At 43.7% G+C, this 18,022-nt stretch overlaps 1 protein-coding gene across 6 annotated transcripts in view; it reads right to left on the bottom strand.

The window, feature by feature from the left end:
• LOC122563194 (amyloid-beta A4 precursor protein-binding family A member 1-like) overlaps positions 1-18,022 on the bottom strand; it is a 200,554-nt gene that overhangs the window by 19,019 nt on the left and 163,513 nt on the right. For all 6 annotated transcript variants that reach the window (XM_043716738.1, XM_043716774.1, XM_043716757.1 and 3 more), the window contains 4 exons: positions 15,046-15,231; positions 11,521-11,700; positions 8,169-8,381; positions 3,446-3,565 (listed from right to left, as the gene is read on the bottom strand). In XM_043716738.1, the coding sequence (XP_043572673.1) occupies positions 3,446-3,565; positions 8,169-8,381; positions 11,521-11,700; positions 15,046-15,231 (699 nt within the window). The remainder of the gene's footprint in view (positions 1-3,445; positions 3,566-8,168; positions 8,382-11,520; positions 11,701-15,045; positions 15,232-18,022) is intronic.

The following is an 18,022-nucleotide window of genomic DNA, read 5'->3' as shown; positions in this document are numbered from 1 at the left end:
ACGCAATTCCAACCTTCCAGCTCAGCTCATCCTCATGACCTGTCCTATCTTCCAATCTTCCTTCCCACCTATCCGGTCCACCCCCATCCACCCATTGTACTCTTTGCTACCTTCTCCCACCCTCCTCTCTGACCTTCATCCCCACCCCTATACACCTACTATACTCTTTGCTGCCCTCTCCCCAGCCCCAACTCCTTCCATTTATCTCTCCACCCTGGAGGCTCCCTGCCTTCATTCCTGATGAAGGGCTTTTGCCCAAAACGTCGATTTTGCCCAAAACGTCGAATGCTGCCTGACCTACTGTGCTTTTCCAGCACCACTCTAATCTTGACAAATGGCTTCTGACAACACAATAGCCCTTTGCTATGTGACAAATGGTGCAATTTAATTGAGAGTCTTTTTTCAAAATATTAATTCACATTTAAATGTCTGTACAGTAAACCCTCTGTATCTGCAAAACCACAATTTGCAAATTTTTCCATCCACGCTAAAAATTAAGTTACAATAAAAACCAACACCCATGGGCAGAAAAACGCATATCCGTGATATTTTTAACAAATTTGACTTATTTTTATACCTGTATTTAACGAGCTCCGCATTCATGGATTTCAAAATTTGAAGTGTTCTCAAGGACACAACCCTCACATATAGGGAGGATAGACTACAGTATTCTACCTTTTGAATATCCTGTGTATATTTTAACATATTGCATACAAGGTGACTAAACCAGTTTTCTTTTGCAAATACCCACTAAGAGCAAGTATAAGACAACCTTCGCTTTTCCAACCAAAACATGTTATACTCACATAAGGAGTCGAGAGTGTGGTGCTGGAAAAGCACAGCAGATCAGGCAGCATCTGAGGAGCAGGAGAGTCGATGTTTCGGGCAAGACCTCTTCATCAGGTATTGACATAAGTAGTCAGCCTCCAATTCCCACCCCACCAGTGGATGCTTGACCAATCTGTGTCTTATAACTGGATATGAGGGATCCAAGCTGGTAATATGGGATGTGTTACAAAGAAGTTAGGGGAGATGATGGCTTAGTGGTATTATTGCTAGATTGTTAATCTAGAGACTCAGATAATGTTCTGGGGATCTTGGTTCAAGTCCCACCACAGCAGAATTTGAATCCAACTTTTAAAAAAATCTGGAATTAAGAGTCTAATGATGACCAGTGCCAATTGTAGGGAAAATCCATCTGGTTCACTAATGTCCTTCACTAGGCCATCTTTACCCAGTCTGGCCTACATGTGGGTCCAAATCCACAGCAACGTGGCTGGCTCTTAATTGCCCTTTGGACACTAAATGCCAGTTACGCGAATGGGTAAATAAATAAATAATGTGCAGGTGTGTACATTGTGAACGACAAAAATGGTGACCACCCACACACCCAGCAGCACTTCGCTTTTACAACTAACTTGTTCAGATGTGTCAGGATACACCTCTGGAGTGGGGTGTGGCTTGAATGCAGTATCCTGACTCAGAGCTGTTCACTTTTATACTTGATGTATGAGTTGATCTTGTCTTTGGAGGGATTTTTAAGAGCTTTCAAAGGCTGATTTGCGCACCAATATCTAGGGTAAATCTTGGCCGTCCTTACAGTGTCCTAATTTGGAGTAAAGACAGTCAGTTATAGTAAGGCACTGGAAGAATTCCATTTGTCGGGCTTCGATATTGAGTGACAAGCAATTCGCTTCCAAACTAAATTCAAAAATAACCGCTGCCTTTACAGCAACATGACACAGTTTGGTTCTTGAATTCCCGTTGCTGTTTTCATGAGAAAAAAACTCTGGTAAATCTTCACAGATTTGGAATGTGAACATGTTGGAACATGATGCATATGAATACTTCACTTTGTGCAAAATTCTGTTGACAAAAATGAAACAAGCCTTCTCCCCTTGCCCTAGGCTGCCTGAACAGTTTGTCATGCAGAGGATGTGGGAGAGATGGAGAAGCTCAGCTTGTAACTGGAGTTAATAAACATTTCAATTTGCTTTCTGTGAAGGAGCTGTATTTAATAATTTAGTGTACATTTTTTTGAGGCATAGCAGCAGAATTCTTCTGAGTACCTGGTCAAAATTTGATACTGGACAGAAATCACTGGAACAGTCTGTCAAGTCATTTTTCTCGTTGCTGGATCTAGAATGGGAAGAGGTGATTTAACGTATTGTGCTGGTACCTGCTGTTTGAAAGCTGTGCTGTCAATCCCAATGCTTTTTCCCTAATTCTGCATTTTTTCCTTCAAATCCTCAGTGGTTTCCTCATCTCCTGTCTGATTTATTTTTTGCTAATGACCTTAAACCTGTAGCCTTAGGTTACCAACTCCCCTACCACGGGAATCAGTCTCTCCTTACTTACTTCATCAAAATTCTTCAAGGCTTTGAACACTTCTGTCAAATCTCCCCTTAACCTTGATTGTTGTTAAGGAGAACAACTCCAGATTGAGAGACCATGCACACTGCCTAAATACATTCGTGGTCAGTGCTTTGGGATATCCTTCTCCTGTTAAATGCTGTTTCATAGAAGCCTCAAGGATTAAACTCAAGGGGCTGGAAACTGCAAACATCCAGGGGTCTGATTTGGGCAAGAGGCTAATCCATCACATCTCCCAACTCCCAGCCCATCCTGAGCTCACCTCCATAATACAGAGGGTGAGCAAGTGCTGAAATCAAAAATTCACCTATCATATGTTGACCCCAGTGTTATGCTCTCCATATAATACAGTTGCCATAGTTATTCAGGCAAGAATAGGCAGCAGTTTATTTAAGTAATTTGCTACAAGTGCAGGAAGGAATGGAATACAGTCTTTGGCACATTCAGGGCACCACCCCCAGAAAGTTGGACCTCTACATCCTTTCTCCCTGCATGGACTTTAATCTCAAGGTCGTCAAACCTTCCCTAAGAATGCCGGCTACTTACCCAAGTCATAGTACCGTCAGCACCCACAGGGGCTGCAAGCCAATCTGATTTCCCAGCGGCTCCATGTTGAGATGTCCTGCTCGTCAGGGGCAGGAAGACTCACTCTGCTGTAATTGTGCCCACACACATTGTTATGCCCAGACAGCAGTCAAGTGTCAACCACATTAATGTGGGTCTGGAGTTATATGTAGGCCAGATTGGGTAAGGACAGCAGTTAAATTCCCTGAAGGGTATGAGTGAACTAGATGGGTTTTTACTACAGTTGACAGTTATAGACTAGCTTTTTAATTCCAGACCTTTATTGAATTCAAATGTCACTGTCTGCCTTGGTGTGCTTGTCCCCCCCAAAAAATTATCCTGAACCCCTGGATTACTAGTCCAGTGATATTACAACTACACCATCTGCCTGCTGTAAATTTACTTCATTAGCTTCAGTTCTTCTCCCACCATCATCATCATTGCTGCATTTCTGCACTATTTCATAGATGGTCCTTCACCAAAATCCAAAGAGCATGATTCCACTTACAATGCCATTCTGGACACTGAAACCCAGCTGATAGCGAAGGTCTGGTCTTCGAATAAGGACTGTAGTGACAGGTGGGCACCGCACAATGTTCAGTTTCACTCGAGCTTGGTTCTTTAAACCCTTAATTTAAAACAAAACACATAGCATTGATTATGTCTTTGATAGACTGAATTCTGAATCCAAGAAGCAGCAGGTAAGACTGAGGTAGATGTAGGATAATATTTCAAACATCTCTGTTTAAGTGGCTTCCCTCACAGCTCTTGCATATTTGTAGTGCTGTCCATTTACCTCTATGGTTATCAATGACATCCTGTTGACAGCCATAGTCCTAACTAATGGCTTGTCTGTGGGCTCCGAGCTTACAACCATATAATCACCTTTCCACATAGCAAAGCACCAAATTTGGGAAGATATCGAATACTGAGTGGAAAAAAAATTCAGAAGGGATGTGGCCTGAATGTACAGATAAGGAAGGCCTGAAAGAAGACCCTGAAGAACATTGTGATATGTTATGTATATATGTTTTTTTTTTAAGGTATTTTTTGAATAAAATGGCATGTGGATTAGTTAATTTTCTGAAGAGTCTGAAAAAACAGATCAGACAGTCCTTCGGGAACAGTGACCTAATCCAGTATGTGTTAGAGGGCAGGGATCCCCCGTGTGCTAATGGAAGCTTGTTTATACTGTGCTAAATTATGGCAGTCAGTGTAAATGATAAAAGCTATTAGCTGGGTTTTGGTTCAGGATAATCACAGATTGACTTTCGTACTGGAATTCCAGAGATTAAATGTTTCTGTCAGATTGGAGGTGACTGATTGGAGTTGGAAGAAAATATAGTTTCTCTCCTTCAAAAAGAGTAAAGCACTGTTCAGGAACGTGCAGATACCTCATTAGAAAAGTTTAGTTTGTGCAACTTCCAGACTGGGACTGTAGAAATCAGCAGGTTAATAAAAAGCTGAGCAGATTTAAGCTCTAAGTTCTGTGAATACACACATGAGATGACTTCAGTTCACAGGGAAGAACTGAGAATCAACTATGTCAAATTTAAAGATTTGATATGGAAGGCAATTTTCCCTGGATTTAAATTATTGTAAAGTTATGATTTTGAAGAATAGATGGAAACTTGGCTTTACTGGGTATTCTAATACACAATATTATGTTTTATATTTAGATAATTTATATTTTTTGTTTTCATTTTTTGTGTAATAAAGTCTGTTCCATTGTTAAGGAAACTGTTGTTATAGCCACTTATGACTATATTTCAATAACTGACCACCACATTAACTAATAAAAAACACACTGATCTATCAAGCCAGATTTCATTCTGGAAGTTGGCTCATCCAGTAGCACCATCAGCTGGGATCATAGCAACAGGGAGGATGGTAATGGACTCAGGAGCAGAACGACTTGAATATATACCTACAAGAGTTATTGGAAGTAGCAGGATAGGTTAGGACAGCAGTTACAGCACTCAAGGTATCATCAATAAGGTCACAAGATTAAAAAAAAGCAAAGAGATTATTTTAACCCTTTATAAAACACTGGCTTAATCTCAACTGGAGCATTGGTCTACATACTGTGCTATAGGAAAGATGTGAAGACAATGCAGAGAGTGCAATAAACATTTTTTAAAATGGTACCAGGAATGGCGAACTTCAGTGATGTAGGTAAAGCAGAGAGGTTGGATTGGAAACAAGACATTGGTAATACTGATGGTGGGACGGGTGGGATTTTATCTCATGAAGGATAAGCAGGGAGTCCAAGGAAGTAAGGTGACTAAATGGACTTATGACAGAAAAATGAGAGCTCGTCTTGAATATCCAGCCTTTGTCAATGGCCAAATGAATTCTGTGGTGTAACCATCTGTCTACCTATGAAGTGACTGACAGAAGCCTTCCAGAATTAAGGTATCAAAATGAACACTTTCAATTGAAAAAATATAAATTTGAATACACGAGGATCTTCTCAAGGTAGACCGATGCTGGCTCCAACTTAATTTGGTTAGTTCAAGACAGAATCGACTGTCACTTTTTCAACCCCTATGTACGTAAGGGCAAATACCTACCTGATATTTTATCTGATTTAAGGCAAAGAAGAGGGGAGGAGATTGCTGTTAACAGACAGACAAGAAACTGTCACCTCCAGCCAAGGAGATCAGCTTCTCAGAGTCACATTGTGTGGCCCAACACATCTATACCTACCAGGTTTACCAAAATAAACTAATCCCATTTGCCTCTAAACGTTTCCCATTCATGTACCTGTCCAAACGTCTTTTAAATTTTGTAATTGTAAACACCTCTGCCAATTCCTCCAGCAGCTCATTCCACATACAAACCGCCCTCTGTGTGAAAAGGTTGCCGCTCAAGTCCCTTTTAAATCTTTCTCCTCTCACCTTAAAATTATGCTCTCTAGTTTTGGATCCCCCTTCTAGAAGGAAAAGTCTTTTGTTATTCATCTTATCTATGCCCCTCTAGATTTTATAAACCTCTATAAGGGCATCCCTCAATCTCCTACGCTCCAGTGAAAGAAGTCCCAGCCTATCCAGCCTCTCATTATAACTCAAACCCTGCTATCAGTTTATGTGATTGAGAACGACTACACCACTCTGAGGGGACTGTCATCAACAGCCATGAGATCTCTCCGGATTCTCCACTCAACCCTCTCTGCAATGTGCTCCATTCCCTCTCCTCATCCATTCCCCAGCTCAAGGCCTCTCTTTCCCACACTTGTGCAGGACCTCGACTCTTCTGTATTCTACACGGAACCTGTACGCTCACCCAACGGTCTCTCTGTTTCACTATCTCACCATTCCGCTTCTCTCCCCACCCCTGCCCCTTTCTCTTCCTATCTGTAGTTCCTCCTACTCCCACCACCATTCCTGAAGAAATGTTATACACAAAACATTGACTTCTCCACTTCCTGATGCCTGGCTTGCTATGTTCTTCCACCCTTCTGTTTGTCTGCAATAGATCCACAAGGCCCTGTTAGCACATCCATTTTTCTAATTCAGGACCAATAAATTATTTTCACTTGTTACGGGTTGTACACATTTTATGCCTATTTAGATCATGTCTATTTAACTTACGCAACATTTGTAAACCAATGCTTCTTAATAAACTTCCTTTCAACTGCACACTAGTTCCCGATGGCTTATTTTAGGTAATCTGTGACTTTCAAACCTTAAACATTTAATTTTCTGCAACCATTCCATGATTCGGCACTTGCTGCTCGGAATGAATGCCTCACTGCACAGTGAAACAAGGGGTGACACACAGGGAGTGGGCTCCTCACTGTAACCAGGTCAGATCGCAGAGGGCATGTGCAAGAATCTGAAAATAAAGCCAAGGATTCACCAGGCTGGGAGGCAGCAGCCAATATGGGGAGGGGGAGACTCCACACGGATCAGGTTAAAAGGTGAAGCTGGTCAAGGTGAGTTATTTGACAGCACTGAGATTGAGACTGAAACACATGAAGCACAACGTTCCACAAGTGATCTTTACGACTCAACAAATAAGCAATTAAAGCACAGTCCCAGACTGGACAGGAGACCAAGTGTACATTTGCATTGCTTTGTGTGTCATTCTCGCATGGGAGCCTTGCTAATCTACTCTATGTCATTCAATTTTAGTATACATGGTGCTGAATGCACATGAATCACAGGATCCCTACGATGCAGAAAGAGGTCATTCAGCCCATTGCGTCTGGACCAACCCTCCAAAGAGCATCACACCCAGACCCAACTTCCTATCCCCGTAACCACGAATTTCCCATGTGTGAGCATTCTCAGTAGTGTCTGCGGGAAGAAAGTCGGGTGAGGTATGTGTAGCTAGGAAGGGGGTTGTGCACAATAATTAAAGTGTACTGCTTCTGACTGAAGTTCAGGTTTGCTACTGTTGAACTGAAAATCAAGTTCTGGCTCAGGAGACGCACACAGATGAAGAATGGGAATTGGTCACTGATGGTATGAAACCTATAATGCAACAAACAGAAATGGAATCATGCCAGTGTGTTGGCCACAAAACAGCAATAAACTGAGTATTGCTACAACGGGCTGAACTGAGGTTTGGCAAGTACAGAGTCTGTGTCCAACTCAGCCGCAGGCATGGAAGAAGTATCTGATTGACTTTAATGCTGAGATATCCACCAGGCCAGTAATTTCTATTTGCTAATTAGCAATAAATCTTGGCTCCAGAGAAATTCCCCAGCAAGTGTGGCCTTCAGAGGAAGACACAAGCTATGGCAGTGTAGCGGACCGATATGTTGCTAGGTTAGTAATCCAGAGGCCTAGACTAATGGTCTGGAGTCATAAGTCCAATTCTCACCACAGCAGCTGAGGAATAAACAAGAAGTCTCAGTTAACAATAAATGTGAAACCGCTCGATTGTCATAAAAGCCCATCTGATTTCCTCATGCCTTTGAGAGAAGAACATTTGGCATTCTCAACCAGTCTGGCCCAGAAGAGACCCCCAAGCCCACAGAAACGAGATTGGCTTTAATGGCCTAGCAGGCTACTGAGTGGTATTCAGCAAGGTAGCTCAGTATCAATCTCCCTAAGGCAACTTAGAGATGGGCACAAAATACTGCCTTGTCAGTGATGCTCCGATCCAACAACTGAAATTTGACCACAGCCATGGAGATGCAGTCTGAAGTTACTACAAACACCAAATATCAATACAACCCTTTCCCCAATATTATTATGGCATTTTAAGAGTGGATAATGTACCTTTATGATGCTCTGACAGGTGGACAATGGGAGTCCCACCAGGCTGGTGCCATTGATAGACATGATTTGGTCCCCGATGTTCAACTTCCCAGACTTCTCTGCTGGGCCTGCGTGCATCATGTTTGCGATAATTACAGTGGGCAGTATGGAGCCCCAGCCAGACTCAACAATGACCAGACCCAATATTTCACCTTTCTGCTTATCAACGTGAACCTGCCAAAGAGTAACAAGAAAAGGTTTACACCAACACATGTCTCTATTTAAATTACCAAAGACACTGTAACAGGAGGAGGCCAATCAGCCCGCGAGCTTGTGATAGCATTGGCATCATTTGTGACTTAACTCTGCCTTCGCCCCATACTTAACACCTTTAGTCAACAAACATCGAGCACAATTCAGACTTAAATCCAACAACTGATCCAAAACTACCAGTTTTTTTCTTTGTGGAAGAGTTCCAAATCTCTCTCACCCTTTATCAATCAAAGTGCTTCCTCATTTCTTTCTGGTAGAGTCTTATTTGAATTTTGGCTACTGACACAGATAGCTCAAGTTGGAAAATTTTCTGATTCAGAGAATCCACCTTGGTTAAAACAAAATGTATGTTTTCTGCACGCCTCGCACCATTGCCCCCTGCAGGATGTCATAGGAAGCCACAGGAGCAGCCAAGTGCTGAAGTAGCTTGTTTCTCAGTGCCAGCTCAGCTCTATGGCACTCTGTCCCCGTTGTTTCAGACGTTGTCAGGCCCTCCTTCCCCTACACCCCTCCAGTCACCCACCCTCCCATGGCCCTTCATACCATTCTCGACAATTTAGTGCTAGCCCAGGTTTCACCTCCTCTGCCACAGTCCCTGGTATTTCCATGCCACTTCCATAGTAACTCGATATCCACCATTGGTAGACCTTACAAATGTCATGTGCAGATGGAAAGACATCTAATAATTTAATGCAGCTCTCATTCTTACATAGCTGATATCGGAAGTATCTCCCATTCATAAAATCCATTCAAAGCTTTTAAACCTCCATGCTAATCCATATAAAACAGATATCATAGGTAGCTAAACCTTTGATTGTCTCAATAAGCTGTCAATCGAATTGTGATCTCAGAACCTCCTTAATTGTAGATTTTGAAATTTAGCCAAGAGTTCATAATGATATCTTGGGCAATTGCCCACAAATGACTCTATTCAAACTGTCCAACAAAATATCATTAGTTTTCCTAATCTGTGTCTGTTGGAGATCCGTCCTGAGTGAATCAAGGCTGATCATCCCACTCAACACCGAGTTCCTAATTTCACTCCTTGCCCTCACATCTCTTTAGCCCTGAGAACTATTTCCATCTCCTTCTTGAAAACATCAATGCTTTGACCTCAACTGTTTTCTCTGGCAGACTCACCTCTCTGGGTGAAGAACCTTCTTCTCACCTCAGATCTAAGGATCCCTTGTCCTTAGACTGTGACCCCTGGTTCTGCACTCCCAGAACATTGGGAACATCCTTCCTGTGTTCAGTCTGTCTTGACCTTTAGGAATTTTACAAGTTTTATGAGATCCTCCCTCAGTCTACTAAACTCCAGTGAATATTGTCCAAATGGATCCAGTCTCTGTGTCCTCCGTTGTGAAGGCAAATCAAAACATTACTATGTAGGTGACCATCCTTCTTGTGTGGTTTTATGAGATCCTCCCTCAGTCTACTAAACTCCAGTGAATATTGTCCAAATGGATCCAGTCTCTGTGTCCTCCGTTGTGAAGGCAGAATCAAAACATTACTATGTAGGTGACCATCCTTCTTGTGTGCTGTATAATTCTGTGACCATGATGTGGACACAGTCAGACAAAGTTTGAATGGGGCCTGCCAGTGGGTTCCAGATTGTCTCCTTTGGGATTGTTTTTAAAATCTTGAATATGAAGAGGTTATAAAACTATAAAATACTTCATCCAACATTTTCACAAAACCCAAGATTGTGACAAAGTAGGGTCCTCAGCCAGAACACCTCCAGTCCATCCATTTTGTTTCTTCTTTTTTTCCCTCTTTTCATGTTTTTACTTCCTTTCCACTTACTTCCTGCCCTTGGCGTTGGCAACAGCGAGTTGAGCCAGTGTAGACTCGATGTGAAGCCCTGCGTGAACAGGAGGGTGAACTCCTGTCTCAAGGTGAACTCAACACGGTCTCCCGGCCTCGAGGTGAACCCAGCACGGTCTCCTGGCCTCCAGGTGAGCCCAGCACGGTCTCCAGGCCTTGAGGTGAACCCAGGACAGTCTCCCGGCCTCGAGGTGAACCCAGCACGGACTCCCAGCCTCGGGGTGAACCCAGTACGGACTCCCGGCCTCGAGGTGAACCCAGCACGGACTCCCGGCCTCGAGGTGAACCCAGCACGGTCTCCCGGCCTCGAGGTGAACCCAGCACGGTCTCCTGGCCTCGAGGTGAACCCAGCATGGTCTCCCATATTGAGGTGAACCCAGCACAGTCTCCCAGCCTCAAGGTGAGGCCAGCATGGTCTCCAGGCCTCGAGGTGAACCCAGCACAGTCTCCCGGCCTCGAGGTGAACCCAGCACAGTCTCCAGGCCTGGAGGTGAACCCAGCACGGTCTCCCGGCCTCGAGGTGAACCCAGCACAGTCTCCCGGCCTGGAGGTGAACCCAGCACAGTCTCCAGGCCTCGAGGTGAACCCAGCACAGTCTCCCGGCCTCGAGGTGAACCCAGCACAGTCTCCAGGCCTCGAGGTGAACCCAGCACGGTCTCCCGGCCTCAAGGTGAGGCCAGCACGGACACCTGGTCTCGAGGTGAACCGATCGTGGACTCATCTGCTTTGTCTGCTTTTATTGTTTTTCCTCTCTTCCTCTGCTTTAGAAGGACTTTAATGCTTCACTTCTAACTTATTTTCTTTATTTTTCTAATTTGTACCTAGGCACCATTGTACCTAAGATGGTACTGGAAATGATGAGTTTGTACACTTTTCACTATACTCCTGTATCCCTGTACTTCACTACACGTGACAATAAACCTAACTCGAATTCTGATGTTTGACCACCACGTAATATGATCATGTGCAGATGGTGAAACAATTTATGTTTCTTTCCCCTCTGAACTCATCTGGTGTAAACTATAAACTTTCCACTCTGTACTGTACAATACATATCAATAACTTTAAAAATCAGAATAAACGCTATAACACTGAGACACACACACACACACAGAGTCACAGACACACACAGAGTCACAGACACACACACATGCAAAATTCTTTGCGGAAGGAGGAGATCATAAAATCAGCAGATGCTTCAAAATATCATCCTCCTACTGTCTCTTCATCAAAGCAGAGCCATTATTATTACAGGAAAATCCAAAGACACACGTACTTCCTTGCAGTTTTCCGACTTGGAAAAATGAATCAGGTCATCATTGTACATGTCCTGAGTGTTGAGAAGATCACTGTATTCTTTTTGGCTCAAATCTTCTGGATTAATGCCGTTCGCTCGCAAGAACTCCTGATAAGCAACACTAAAGGCCTGGCCTATGGACTGAGCTATTAACTGGGCCTACAGAGAAGGAAAAAAGGAAAGGATCATAATTACACAGGATCTGTACCAAACTTTGCATAGTTAGGACTGCCACAGATTTAACAGCAAGATGGTATCAATTTTGTGTTTTTCAATACAGAAAACAAACATTTAAAAGTACCATGATAGTCTCTTCCCCCGTCTTTAAACAATGAATCTCAAGAAACCTTCAATCAAAACTAGCAATAAATAGCAGACTTGAGTGATAATTTCTGACATCTGCCTGTAACACTGTTTCACGTAAAGAGTGTGCTAAGTTTATTTATAATCTTGCCTGTGGATTTCACAGGGTAGTGAAAGGGGAGAGAGAAACAAAATAGAAATTTGGCAAAGCGGAAGCTGTAAGTTATTTAGGAAAAGTACTGATGCCATGGAAACCATGAACCATTTACCACCTCACACAGAGTGTTCCGTGCATAGCAGCATTAACAAGTGGAAATCGTGGTCAGGAGTTCTCTCTCTGCACAATGGGTAATGAAGGAGTGAACTGAGAAAGAGAGAACTGGAAGCAGACATTTATTCGGTGGGCAAATGTCAGATAGGGAAGTCTCTCATAATCTCCTGGTGTCTTGACTGACTGACTCCCCCCCCCCCCCCCACTCCATTCTATTCTCCCACCCTTTCAGGTGAATTGGTCCTTCTAAATTGCCCATAGTGTGAGGTGCACGAGTCAGAGGGAAGTGGGTCTGGGTGAGTTACTCTCCGGAGGGTCGGTGTGGACTTGTTGGGCCAAAGGGTCTGTTTCCACACTGTAGGGAATCTAACCTCTCTGCTAACTCAAATTAGTACAGAGATTGCCACGTATTTCAATAATAATTAGCACATTTAACTGTATGAAAGGCCTTTCTTAGAGCATTCAGAACAAAATTTAACATCAAATCCCATTAGAAAATACTGCGACAAGCTATAGTGGGTGTGTAGTGCAGTTCACCAGACATAATCCGGAGATGGTGGGCTTGTCCTATGTCTTGAGACAGTGAGGAGACTGGGCCTGCATTCACTGGAGTTGAGAAGAATCAGAGGTGATCTCATAGAAACTTAAAACAATTATTAAAAGAAGAGACAGGGTAGAGGCAAAGAGGACAGTTCCATCAGCCGTGTGGCTTATCAGGGAACCTAGTTGGTTAGGCCTGAGAGGAAGTTTCTCCATTTAGACGGTGCTGTGGAAGCTCAATCATTGAGCAGTTTCAAGACATAAATTGATAGATTTCTAGATACTAATGGCACCCAATGATAGAGAGGTGGCATTGGAGTAAGGGCATTGAGATTAATGCTGAGCATGATCTAGAGGAGTTGAGCAGGCTCAAGAGGCTGCTGCTATGTTCCTAAAACTTGGTCAAGGAGCTATGTCATCAGGAGCCTCGTAAAGGAAGAATGAGGGCCGGAGAGGTGGTGTGGATAGGGAAAGAATTCCAGAGGTTAGGTGTCAAGAAAGGCCAAGGTCAGGACCATCAATGGTGGAGCAATGGAAGTCAGGCATGAACTGGAGAAGATGCAGAAATGGCACAGGGCTGTGGGGCTGGAGGAGATTACAGAGGCAGGGCCATTACCTGGTTTGTATGGTTCAGTGCAATACTGGGTGGCCTCTTCATTAACACACCTAGAAATTAGGAAGCCTCTTCGCTTGTCTTAGTATTTTATCTTGGCTCTTCCAAAACCTGTGCAGTTTCAGCGGTGTGAGCTTTTCTTTCCCATTCTCTCCTCTCTGCCCTCCCCCTACCAACTTCTAATTACATAGATTTCCCTGTCAATACAAAAACTTGCATTTATATGCCAATTTTAACAAGATAAAGCACCTAAGTGTACTCCACAAGTCATTATAAAGCAATACTTGGCATTCTAGGCAGTATTAGTTAGTTTTCAAGAAGCATTGAGAACTCTGTGCATAAAAGTCCAGCAGTGGCTGTGCCAGGGACAAGCAACAGAGAGAGAGAGTCAATGGTGGTAGATGGCTGGGAGTAGACAACCTTGTGTGTTATACATTGGTCCGTCCCCAATGTTCCCTTTCTTTAACAGCCTATAATCAGTGTTTACTACAGTCCCTTCCCTCACTGGTTAAATTAGTAAAGATGGATCACTTGGGATTTATTGTGAACTTGCGAATTGGATACAAAATTGGCTTGATGGTAGAGTCAAAGGGTGGTTGTGGACTGTTGTTTTGCAGACTGGAGGCCTGTGACCAACAGGGATCAGTACCAAGTCCACTTTTATTTGTATGTATATCAAAAAATAATTTGGATAAGAAGGTAGGAGGCAAGGTTAGTAAGTTTGCAGATGACATCAAAATTGCTGGTTTCGTTGGCAGTGAAGGTTATCTCAGATTACAAAGAGATCTTGATCAATTGGGTCAATGGGCTGAGGAGTGGCAGATGGAGTTTAATTTCTAATTAATTAATTTCAGGTTAATTCCTATCTAACAGATATTGCATTCCGAATCCTAATCACTTGTTGCTTACAGAAGCTTTTTCTCTTGTCATCTCTGATTTTTTTTGCCAATCACATTAACTTTGTGCCCTTGACCCGTTGGAAGTAGTTCCTCATGGTGAAATCTTAGAGGAGTCTGAGTGACTTGAGTGACAGCATGATTTGTGGCAGAATTGGAGAAGGTGTCCAGGATAGCTCATCTCAAGGTCAGGAGCATCTCATTCCATGTTTCATATTTTTCCTGAGCAGCTCGGCGAGTTTCTCACTGGGCAATCAGAAGTTGTTGGTTAAGGGGGTGGTATTGCTTGTTAAACTCCTCGTTAACGGCCCAACTCACCGCATTAACACTCAGCTTCCTATCTTACCAAATGTGCCAAACAAGAATAATGTCAAGTAGTTCTGTTGCAGGGCAGGTTCAACGTCATGGGAGTGGGCACTCCATGCAGTTGTGGGCATCCTGCCGAAATTCAGATTTGCGAGGGATAAACTGGAGCTTCTACTCGTTTTGTTTGTATTGGTTTCTGTAAATAAAAGTGTGTGTCTGGATTTGTCTGATTATTTGCCTGCATGTGACTTTTCCCTGCTGGACAATAACAGGATACCGGTCTACAGTGGGCACTGGGGCCAGGGTAGTGCTGACTCAGAGGGTGTCCAGATAGGATGTAACTAGGAAAGAGGTCAAGTGTGTGTTGTGATGGTTAAACAGTTGTAAGGCTGGGAGAATGCGCTAACTTGGACTCAGCCAAAAATTGTTAAGATTCTGCCCATCAATTCACAATTTTGAATACTTCTGTTGTTGCTCCTCTTCACTTTCTCTACTCTAACAGTTCAAGCTTATCTGATCTATCCACACTACTGACATCCACCATTCCCTTCTGGAAAGGCACAAGTGCTACATACATCCTCAGACTCAAAGACGTGGCAGATCATCTTGTACTGCCTCTTCCCATCATGGGAGGGGTGAGACGCTTCCACGCTGTCCTGGGAATTGGACCGAGGCATGCGTCGACGTGCCATCAGCACAACAATATTCCCGATGTCGGCGATGTACGAAATAGTCCGTAAGGGATGGTCCATCATAGTTTCCTAAGAAAAGGAATGAAGGAGTCACAAGGTAGAAATTAAGCAGAATGCTCAGCAATACCAATTACGCGAGAACTAGAGTAAAATGTTCGATCACTCTGATGCAACATTTCTTTGTTTTTCCAATCTTTTCAAACTGCTCACAGTAAGCTCTGAGGTTATGGTTGAACTGCAATTTGAGGCAATTTACTGTAAAATCCTTCCACTCAGAAAACTATGTGAATCATCAGCAAGGCTGTTGCATTTTTAGTGTGTAGTGTGTGCTGTACAGTGGCAGTATATTACATTCAAAGACCATCAGTTTCAGCAATTTCATAAGTGGGGATGGGTTACAAAGTTTCATAGGACTTAGGTTGCTCGTGTTTAGAAGCATTCATTCGCAAACTGTGCTAGCCAGTGTTAGCCCCATTACATACATAATCAGCCAACAGGCAACATGCCCCAGCCCAACACACAAAACACAAGCGCTATCTCTTAAACTGTCACACATACATACAGACATACAAACATGTATGACCTCACATGATCGCCTACATCAAGACACAAGGACATACAATATCACCAACTGCCCACACACACACACCCCAACATATACTCACCCAGCCACTAACACCCACCCACCACATCACATGCATGCTCACACACACCCACAAACATATACACACACAAACATGCATGCGCTCATACACACACAAAATTGCAGGCTCACACACACCCATGAGCATATATACACACCCACAACCATATACACATACCCACAAACATACATGCTCTCACACACACCCACAAACATACATGCTCACACACACACCCCCACAAACATACATGCTCACACACACACACCCACAAACATTCATGCTCACACACACACACCCACAAACATTCATGCTCACACACACACACCCACAAACATTCATGCTCACACACACACACCCACAAACATTCATGCTCACACACACACACCCACAAACATTCATGCTCACACACACACACCCACAAACATTCATGCTCACACACACACACCCACAAACATTCATGCTCACACACACACACCCACAAACATTCATGCTCACACACACACACCCACAAACATTCATGCTCACACACACACACCCACAAACATTCATGCTCACACACACACACCCACAAACATTCATGCTCACACACACACACCCACAAACATTCATGCTCACACACACACACCCACAAACATTCATGCTCACACACACACACCCACAAACATTCATGCTCACACACACACACCCACAAACATTCATGCTCACACACACACACCCACAAACATTCATGCTCACACACACACACCCACAAACATTCATGCTCACACACACACACCCACAAACATTCATGCTCACACACACACACCCACAAACATTCATGCTCACACACACACACCCACAAACATTCATGCTCACACACACACACCCACAAACATTCATGCTCACACACACACACCCACAAACATTCATGCTCACACACACACACCCACAAACATTCATGCTCACACACACACACCCACAAACATTCATGCTCACACACACACACCCACAAACATTCATGCTCACACACACACACCCACAAACATTCATGCTCACACACACACACCCACAAACATTCATGCTCACACACACACACCCACAAACATTCATGCTCACACACACACACCCACAAACATTCATGCTCACACACACACACCCACAAACATTCATGCTCACACACACACACCCACAAACATTCATGCTCACACACACACACCCACCAGCCACCAACATACACACAACAGCTATCCAACACACACACAACTACCCACCAAAAACACATACACAAACACACACCAACATCCACAAATGCACTTAGACATTGCCATACACTCACCTATATCCATTAACATAAGTAAGCATTTACAGATGCACGGTTACTACACACACACATTGTAACCCCGTCATACCCGCACACTAGCCCACAAATACACCACCATGCACACCCAGAGTTTGCCACATGCGTTCACACCCACGCTCACACCCAAACTGTTACCCACATTATAGGTACAGAACTACACCCACACACACCCACCTCTAGTCCCACTGCATCATGTACCAACCAAAGCAGTGAACAGAAATTATCCCAGATTCCAGCACGATTTCACAGACATGCGGCCACTAGCTAAATGGAAAATGCCAAAACCTGTAAATCAAAAAGCTGGTCTGGTGTACAAACTAATTTGTCAAAGAGCAAAGAGGTGATTAACTGTCACTGACCATGGCCACAGCTCTCTGTTTACAGCTCACTGCTGAACAGTCCGACTGATGTGTTAGGACTGCATTCCGTCAAATCCATCCAGTGAAGCCTAACTGACAGTGGCATGGCTTTCAGCGAAAGTACAAATGAAGCATTAAGTTTTTCATTGCCTATAATAGCTTGGAGCTGGATGGGAATGTCTGAGGTTCTGACCTCTCCCTGACCCTACACTGTCAGTTTGGGCTGTTTGAGTGAAATTGTTCTGCTGAATAATTTGGTACAGCATGATATGAGGCCACTTGGTCCATCATATTGGCGCCAGCACTTTGAAAGAATTAATGTAGTCTGACTCTTTAGGGTGGCACGGTAGCTCAGTGGTTAGCTGCCTCACAGCACGAGGGACGACGGTTTGATTCCTGCCTTGGGCGACTGTCTGTGTGGAGTTTGCCAGTACTGCCACACTGATGAGCTCTTTTACACACAGACAGCAGGGGTCTCTGCCTTGGTGGGGGGGTGAGAAACATCTTGCTGTATAGCA

Source organism: Chiloscyllium plagiosum, chromosome 2, assembly GCF_004010195.1.
Source record: "Chiloscyllium plagiosum isolate BGI_BamShark_2017 chromosome 2, ASM401019v2, whole genome shotgun sequence".
NCBI lineage: Eukaryota > Metazoa > Chordata > Chondrichthyes > Orectolobiformes > Hemiscylliidae > Chiloscyllium > Chiloscyllium plagiosum.
Note: the sequence above shows the minus strand (reverse complement) of the source record. Positions and strands in the feature narration are given on the sequence as shown.